Genomic DNA, 9,525 nt, shown 5'->3' with positions numbered 1-9,525 from the left:
CCGTTTAATTGTTTTGAAAATAAATAATCTAGTAAAATCATTTCAATTCTCAAGCCCTTTGTGCATTCCTTTTCACGATTTTATTCACATTCTTGTATTAATCGTGATTTAAAGGAGTTGTTATAGATATCCCCACTGTACGTATTGTTTGCTTATCATATATATTTTTAACTGATCAGGCTAACCGAGATCAGTGTATTAAAAGCACACAGCTACAAGCACGTATTAAGTATATTAAATTTTCATATAAGAAGTAAAAACAAAAGCTAACTTTCCATTTTCCCTAACTTTTATCGTTTTTCATTTTACTTGACAAGTGGTTTTTGTTTTATAGAACATAAATCCTTTAACTTGGTTTCCTCTTAACGATGATTTTATTATCATTTATGTTGATATTTCAAACTTCTTTTTCTAGGAAACAGCTTTCTAAGTAGATTAATCCTTGATTCCAAACGATTCTTATTTAGGTTATCTGAATTTATAATACTAGAGATGAGAAAAACTAGTTGACTCAGAGTTTTAGTTTCCCGCATACTCAGCTTGCTATTCATATTTCGAACTTGAACACTTGCTACTCCTAAAGTTAAGGCATAGCGATTCTCAAGTTAAAAACCGGGCGTTGTCGAATGATTAATGTGTAAGATCGTGTTCTCGCCCCATTGCAGCAAAAACGTTCTTCGCCCTTTGGGTCGTGGGTGGGCTATAAGAGTGATTGTTTGTTTGTAGTGAAGCACAAAGCTATACAAAAGGCTATGCGTGCTCTGCCCACCATGGGTATTGAAACCCGGTTTCTAGCGTTGTAATTCCGCAGACATTCGCTGTGCCACTAGTGACTGTCAAATCCCACTATTCGTTCAGACAAAAACAGTCTAGAATTTGCGTGATTCTAGTGACTACCTGCCTTCCCTCTAATCTATCAATTCAAAATTATGGACGGCTGAGTGCAGATAGTTTTTTTTCTATGTTTTCTGCAAAAGTGTTAATAAAACAAAAAACAGAGAAGAATCTAAGCAAACAAAATTTGTTCTTGTTGAAAGGTAAAATATTATTAATGGAATAGAATGATGGTTAAAGTAAAAGTCTCGCTAATTTTACCCTGCGCAAATTAGAAACATCAGATACGTTTTCTATCCTGAAATTAGACAAGCAAAAGACAATAAACGTAATTTTAAGCATACATAAGCAGTCAGTAAAAACTTTCGTTTGTAAGTGTTTTGTCAGTATTTAATATTGTGGTAGACGAACATACTATGCGTTTTTATCTTATTTGAATATTATAGTATTTCTTCTGAATCTATCATTTATTCTGTGTATGTGCAGATTTCACATAATACATGGTCAAAAAAGTCGTTAGGATTTGTTTTGTTCTTGCTGCCTTTGTTGTTCTCTCGTAGGTAGCACCTATGTTCCCAGGAGAGGAGGTGAGAACTGCTGTGATACTTTCGTTGTATAAGGATGTCGATAGCAGTGTCCTTCAGTAGTAGTTCCAGTGATATCTCGAGTTATGGCCTCATCTACGTTTGAATGAGAACTACCAGTCACGTGAGTTTCACTAGTCACTCTGGTTAAATGCGACATTTCTTGCGAATTTAGAAATGCTGGATTTATTAAGTCTTGTACATTGATTCTGCATCAATACATGAAGATAGAGAATCCAATAGAAGTGATCATACTGTGTAAGTAAAAACAGGCACACACGGTGTTTGTATTTTATAAATTATAATAATTATCACTTATTTCTTGTTTAAATTTGTCTCCTTATTTCATTCATTTTCACGACTCAGTTACTCGGAGATTTTCACTACTTTGTAATCTGTATCTTAACCGAACCTCCTGTTATTAAGCAAAACTATCCCATTTTTCTACATTTACCTTAATGGAGTGCATGGAACGTTGAATACATTTATATAACTTCGATCATACCATAGAAAGTTTTTAATACACATCTTTAACACATATAAATAGACAATGATACAAGACCTCACGAGACTACATTTCATATAATTTAAACATTGTACTTTACTCACGTAATTAGCCGATATAAATATTGTCTCAATCACTGTTAAATATTTAGTATCCCAGCCAGCCTGAAGATCCGTCATTAGCAAAAGGCCTAGAAGGCGCTGTATATAGTAGATGTGGTACGGTTGCCATTATTATCCATTCTTCTTCACTTTCAGCCAGAAGTTCTTAATATTAAATAATAATAACTGTTTGCTGGAAAGTTTCAAAACAATTTTATGTGGAAATAAGTTTTTCATGAAAGTTAAAATAAATACTTTTCCAGACGTTTGTTGTTTACTTACTTTGTTTGTTAATTACATAGATATACAATGGGCTATCTGTGCTATGCCCACCACAGGTACTGAAACCCAGTTTTTAGCGTTATAAGCTTTCAGATTTATCGTTCAGCCACACTCGAGGCTACGTGCTTTAAAAGTTTGTATATTCTCCAAATGTTTTAATAAACCTATTGCTGTCAAGGAATATTGTAAACATTAAAAAATAGGTCATAGAAGCGGAATATTAAAAACCAAAAATGTTCATTCGTCTAATTTATTCTGATTACGATAACATATTTTTATTGTTACGCACACATTTTATATACTCCATTACACAGTTATAACAGGTATTTGACAACATATTTTTATTGTTACGCACACATTTTATATACTCCATTACACAGTTATAACAGGTATTTGACAACATATTTTGTATATGAACGTTTACAGTCCTCAATACATAAACAAAATCAACTTTTTGTATTACTCATCTTAATTGCTTTGTGATGTTGGGTTGTATATTAGAAATATATGTATAAGTACATTTCCAGTATCAACTGATTGACCACACACATTAAATATTCAAGGTTCATTGTACATTTTTTTTCAATTTCATTATTAATATTCGGATGTTGCCGTGGCAGTAAATTTAATTGAGTCTATGGAAAAGTTTGATAACTATATGAATGATAAGGGTTGGCTTTAAGATTTTTAATAGCTTAGTTTAGAGGTTGGGTCAGCCGAGATGGACATTACGTTATGTTATGAAAACCACTAACAAAGATGTCATCCTATTTGTTACTGTTAGTACATGTCTATGCCAACAATAAAAGTTAGAAACATATTCAACAGTGTGATAGGTTTTCTTTTGTATTCTTAAAATAATCTAAAAACAGTGAATGTTGCAAGATGGGTTTCATAAGAACTGTTAAATAACCGAGTGAAAAGACGAGTGACTTGTATCAAAACAACACTTTCCTTTAAGCGTTAATTCACAAAGCTTTAAGTGTGGGTTATAAAATAGCATAATAAATACTGTGCCAAGGATACAAACCTTCAGCCTTAGTACACCAAAAACATAATAGGATATTTCAAGTGCACTTATACAGGATGGTTGGAAGCCTGAAATATTATTGTTCAAAGCACTGAATCACATCATACAATCAATCTGGTACTGGCAAAGCAGCCAGTTGTACCACGTGTAACTTTGTGACGTATACACCTTATCCACGTGTAACTTTGTGACGTATACACCTTATCAAAATTACACATGGCAACTTTAGCAAACACTGAGCCATCTATGTATATGTAGTCACGATAAATGGAATGTATTTCTTTAGAACCTTATTCAATATATGGTATAAAAAGGAACTGTTCCAGAAACTTCCAGTTCACATACACTTACAAGACTAAGAAGTCCTTCACCTTAAGCCAACCTTCGAAAAATATCACATCGACTCGAGTACTTGCAAGAAGAGAATCGGCTACTCCCAGAAGTCAGTTGACAATATTACTGAATACACAAAAAGCTTATAAGCAAATCAGCTGTGATTATCAAACAGTTCATTTAATATACTGTTCAAAAGATACTATAATAATACTTAACTCTTTAAACCCATAATTTAAATGATGTCCTAATAATAAATATCACCATACCTTATAAAATTTCTGGTCTATTTATTAAAGGTGGATAATAACATGGTGTTACGACAGCGGAAATCACGTGACGCTAGTAACACGTCATGAGATCCTAGAAGGATCAAGTCTGTTCCTGGCAACTCTAGTATTTTCTACGCGCCCTCTTTTTTTTTTCTGTATATATAAGCCCGGTAAATAAAGCGGAGGGGGGGGGGAGTGATGGCATAGAGAATTTGCAAGATAGACAGATAATCCAGTCAAGTTGTAAATAAAGTGCGTGAATCGCTGTGAATTATAGCCAAGTTAAAGTGACTGTGGAAATTAAGTGTATTACAAAGTTTGTAATGAGAAAGAATAAACTAGTTTTAATTAAGAAAGGACTTGTATCGCTGGAGTTTCTCGGAAAGAATTTTTTACGGGAAATTATCAAACAAGCAGATACGTAACAATGGTTTGGATTAGTTTTTAGCCAAAGAAACATATACGTTATCGGAAGCTGTCGTGGAGATTTTCGGTCTGGACGTTGATGGCGTCTGCCTGGGTTTATAGTTAAGATAAGTTTGTGCTATTTTAAAAACATTAGGAAATCATGGAAGATTTATAATGAAGGCGGAACAGAACACTCTAAAACAATTTCTTCTTACATCAAAATAAGCTAATGCGTGACCATTATCTCTACAGCTTATTCAGGATGTCCAAAAAATACGTAGGTTGAAGAAGTCTTGATACAGGATGATAAAAACCTTATAACCCGCTTTCGAAAGGTGGACCTTTCTTCTTCAGGGGCAAACTGGGAGAAAAGTCCACCTTTCGAAAGCACTCGGGTTATAGGTTTTTTATCATCTTGTATCTCTACAGCTCAGTTACTAATTCCTCCTAGTGCATTCACTCTTCTTTTAATTTCATTCACTGGAGACAGTAATTACGAATATGGTGAAAAGATATTAAAAAACTATTATGTTCTTACTCGTATTTGGCATACAAGTTTTGTTAAATCTTTAACTTAATCTATACAGTTACAAAAAATAATACCAATTATAATTATTCAAATGGTTTGATTGGTTATTAACCTTTTTATCTCTGAAAAGGATTCATTGATTTCAATTCATATATAGAGAAAACTGTAAACATTTAATGTTAGGATGACATAAATAATGTTGAACATTCTCGACGACACTACCTTGAAAGGTTTGTAACTAGCTTAGTTTTAGTTACTGCACTATTTGTTAGTATATTCAATACCATTTTAATTTTAGCATTATAAAAACAGGAGTCACCTACTTGGATTACACACGCACTTTGAAAATAAGTCTCATCATTTACAAAATTGTTTGTAGTTAAGTGCAAAGCTGTACAATGGGCTATCTGTGCTGTTGCCAACTGCAGAGACTGAACTCCAAATTTTAGAACTTTAAGCAGTCAAGCTTATCACTAAGCCACCAGGGAACAACAACGCTATAATTAACAACAGATATTCATACACCAAAAATTAGTTCCTTCACTCATTTTTCATATATTCTAATTATAGATGCAATTACACTTTTACTCAAAAAGCCATCTCAAAATCAATATAACACAAAAAAAACAAATACCATTTTGGCATAAATAACCAATATTTGTATCCAGTTAAAAACTATCAAGAGAAAAAAAAACTGTTGTTCCAAAGAGAAATTTATACGTGAACACACTCTTTTCAGGTTTTTGATATCAGGTGGTTTTCATGACACAAACATGTTTGTACCTCAGACCCTGAAAGTGATCAACACTGCATCAGTTTTAAACACAATAAACGTGTGATACATTAATATATATAAGCATGTATCCCTGTGTGTGTGCATGTTTACTGAAATGTTTAAATGGGTCACCAACAATTGAACTAAAACTACATTATACATCTTTTTAATGATACTCTAATAATGATTTCAGGTATAAATATATTATTTGAATTTCTTTCATATTTAAAGGAAATATCCAACTGCTGTGGTTAACAATTTATAAACAACTTCACCTTATATATTTTATTTCGAATGTAATCGAGCTATTTTACTGCTGTTTATTCCTTTAATTTGTATCCTGTGTGGAGCACAATTTCTTACCAAGATTCATCGTGATACCCGTTATAAGCATAGCCTGTTACCAGTGTTTTGACAACTGCTTAGAAATATTGTATTAACTATCATCAATAATTCAGATGTTCTTAAAATACTCCGGACTTCTATTTCTTCTTCAGCCAAAACAACTTAATCACATTTCTCACGGCCAGAAAAATCTGAAGTATCTCTTCTGTAAGTCCTGTCGCTACCACGAACTTGTTGAGAACTACCGTCGGCATGCTGCTGCTGAACCTGACTTCTCAGCTGTGCTTGTTTGGCTTTTATAAGCAATGTTCCTGAGATCCAGAGCCATTGACACTGAATTATATATGTCAGAAACATAAATTTCAATAGTAGTAAACGAGTACTCAAATAGTCATAAAAATGCATTCTTGTGTAATATAAAATGACTGAGAAATTTCAAACAATCTTGAACAAAAACTCCAGGGAATATGTAAATGAATTAAAACAAATGACCAGACATCAGTTTTGGAAAAAAATTAATTCAAATAGAAAATAACCTTTTTCTGTTTCGTTACATAATTCCAATTTGCAAAAGAACTTGAAAAACATGAAAAGTAGAACTTTATGCTTGAAAAGACAATTATAATAGATCAATTTCAATAAATAGTAACTAGTAATTCAAATTTGTCATTGAGTTTACACAATTTGCACTTCCAAACACATCATTTGACTCTTAAAGCATACTTTTAATTTCAGCCCCAGATAGTTGCAACATTTTCTGATCCCCACTTTGCTAATACGAACCTATTATATTCTTTAAAACCAAGTGCTTGTAGTACCACTCGTTACATCAAGTTTGACTACCAATTTCAATCAAGAATGCAGACTCAAGACTTTGTCTTGTCTTGGTTGAGTGAATAGTTTGAAACTAGCTTAAGTTTTTTTTTTATCTTACTAGTGAGGTAACTCTAGTTTACTATTGTAAACTAGTAAGTAATATTAATGGTGAAAAACTGAAATCAAGCCAAAATGATAAGAAACGAGTACGTCTAAGTATGCCATTATACAAATAATAGCAAATTTAACTGATACACCATATTAAAGTTTATTTTTTTTTACATAAAATTTGCAATTGTAATTTCCTCAAACCAATCTTTTCTAATAAGCTGGACTTGAGAGAAATAAATTTAAACTTTAACACCAGATAACCACTCATAACATGCATGAACATCAATTACAAAGTTTTAAATTTTATGATGAAAATCATACATATAATTATCATCAAACCAGATAGTTAAAAACACTGTTGTGAAACTAGGAAGAGTACGACGAGGCATTTAGTAAAATGAAGGTTGTGTAGAACATAATAAAGTTTAAACATTGTATGCCATAAAAGAATAGAGATGGTATTTAACAAGTGAAAAAATCTTATTTTTTCAAAGTTTCACATCGTGATTTTGAGAACCCTAGCACTCTTTACACTCACCATTATGAGAACAAAACTATAACAAGCATATCATAGTGGATCAGTTGATAATGGTTAAAACTTCTTAGAGAAGCAAATCGGCATATAAACTAAGGGCCGAAATCTGGTTCTTTCAAAAATGTTCATTTTTCGGTAGGAAAACTGGTCAAACAGTAATTAAGTAATTACCTTTTGAAATATATGCTGGAAATATTTTCAGAGCTTAAAAAAATGTCTTTAACTTTACTTACCACAAGGAAAAGACAGTTAAGCAGTGAAGGAGCAGCAAACATGATGGAAATGAAAACTCCACTACTGTCAAAGTACTGATCTCTGGCAAAAAGCCTGTAGGAATCATCATAAAAAACAAACAAACTGGAACTACATGCATTCAATTAACACATACTCATAAAAACTACTTATCTGTAAAATTATCCACATTAGAAAAATTGTGATTTGACAATGATGACAGAAATACTGAGAAAGAAAGAATCTGGATACTTACAATTCAAAACTTATGATGTTACTAGTAATCTAAACTGTGCAATTCTAATATTATTTTCTTGATAATTTTATTCATAGCGATAAACACAACCTCAAGAAACATCTCGAACCACAACACTAGGAAATTAAAAATTACCTACCTCCAGTTTCTAGCTGCCCATTCATTTAGGACTTCGGAGAAGTAAACCATTAGCACTGGTTGAAAGAAAAATTGTTTTCACTGTGTGAAAATACTCACAATTACATCATGATTTTGATTACAGAGCAACATCACGATATTATAGAGAAGACGTTGATGGGTTGAAGTATGGGCAGTTATAGATATTCAAAACTTCAAACAACATTAATGTTATCTAATAATCACGAACAGTTATTTCTTATTATCTAACTATGACTCTTTAATATTGTTTAGTCTGCTAAAGTCTTCAAAGTGCTGTAGTGACAAGGAAAATTCAAAGGTTTCAGTAATCAAGATTCATTGTGGAATTCTTTGTTGTTTTTTTTTAATTCAGTTGATAGAATAGCAGTTTCTCAATCCAAAGTGTAGAGCATGATTTTGTGGCAAAGTGATACAAGCCACGGACCCTCAGATTCACACGTGGCAAGTTAGCTGTGAGGCCACAGCTTTCACCCATCCTACTCAAAACAACATTTGCATCTGAAGACAAAAAAGCCATAAAAGTTAATAAACTGGGTAATTACTAAAATAAAAAATAAAGAGGTCATCCAAGGTCATTAGCCACTAGTTAGGCAGCAAGTAACTTTATGCATTAATTTACTGAACTCCAACTGACAAATTTCAAAAACTTAAATCCATATCAAATCAGAGTACAACTAGCACCACTAAATTAATTGTTTTCCAACAAGTAAAAATATAAGAAAGTAGCCTCTCAAGTATTTTCCTATCTGGGTTTAAAGAACAATCTGGTCATATGATCAATACAGACAAAATAGATATTGGAGGATAGGACATGTATAAAATAAGGACTAATTTTTGTAAAACTGAACTTAATAAAGTACGTATTTACAATACCAAACCGTGTTCTTTATATAATTATAAACAGGTGCATACAATTAATTAGTCAAGATTTACATTTCTAGCATACAAAAGACGTACATACACATTTTTTTCATTTTCATCAACTAGGTTTTTCTCTTATTCTTATTAAATGTGAATAAGTCGTGAAGGCAAGCTGGCATCCATTTCTATTTATCTATAAAAGATGAATTTTTAAAAACGTTTTCTTGTAGTTAAATGGTAAATTTTGAATTACGTTGAATGAAAAAAGTTCTTAAAAGAATATAGATGTATTATTCAGTCATGTATATAGCTGAAATAGTATGATAACATGTAATAATTTAAACAAAAATATTTACTTTGAATTTCTTTACAAGTACATGCAATATAGGATTGTTTGTTTGTTTTGAATTTCACGCAAAGCTACATGAGGGCTATCTGCGCTAGCCATCCCTAATTTAGCAGTGTAAGACTAGAGGGAAGGCAGCTAGTCATCACCACCCACCGCTAACTCTTGGGCTACTCTTTTACCAACAAATAGTGGAATGGACCGTCACATTA

The 9,525-nt window shown here is 32.2% G+C and overlaps 1 protein-coding gene across 4 annotated transcripts in view; it reads right to left on the bottom strand.

Annotated features, from left to right (window-relative positions):
• Nucleotides 1–2,623: 2,623 nt before the first annotated feature.
• LOC106457303 (transmembrane protein 18-like) overlaps nt 2,624–9,525 on the bottom strand; it is a 13,235-nt gene continuing 6,333 nt past the window's right edge. For all 4 annotated transcript variants that reach the window (XM_013916693.2, XM_013916694.2, XM_013916692.2 and 1 more), the window contains exons 4-6: nt 8,087–8,141; nt 7,694–7,787; nt 2,624–6,331 (exon numbers count right to left, since the gene is read on the bottom strand). In XM_013916693.2, the coding sequence (XP_013772147.1) occupies nt 6,161–6,331; nt 7,694–7,787; nt 8,087–8,141 (320 nt within the window). In that variant the 3' untranslated portion in view covers nt 2,624–6,160. The remainder of the gene's footprint in view (nt 6,332–7,693; nt 7,788–8,086; nt 8,142–9,525) is intronic.

The sequence above is a fragment of the Limulus polyphemus genome, unplaced genomic scaffold, assembly GCF_000517525.1.
Source record: "Limulus polyphemus unplaced genomic scaffold, Limulus_polyphemus-2.1.2 Scaffold314, whole genome shotgun sequence".
Taxonomy (NCBI): Eukaryota; Metazoa; Arthropoda; class Merostomata; order Xiphosura; family Limulidae; genus Limulus; species Limulus polyphemus.
The sequence above is the reverse complement of the archived record's forward strand: the minus strand, read 5'-3'. Positions and strand labels throughout refer to the sequence as shown.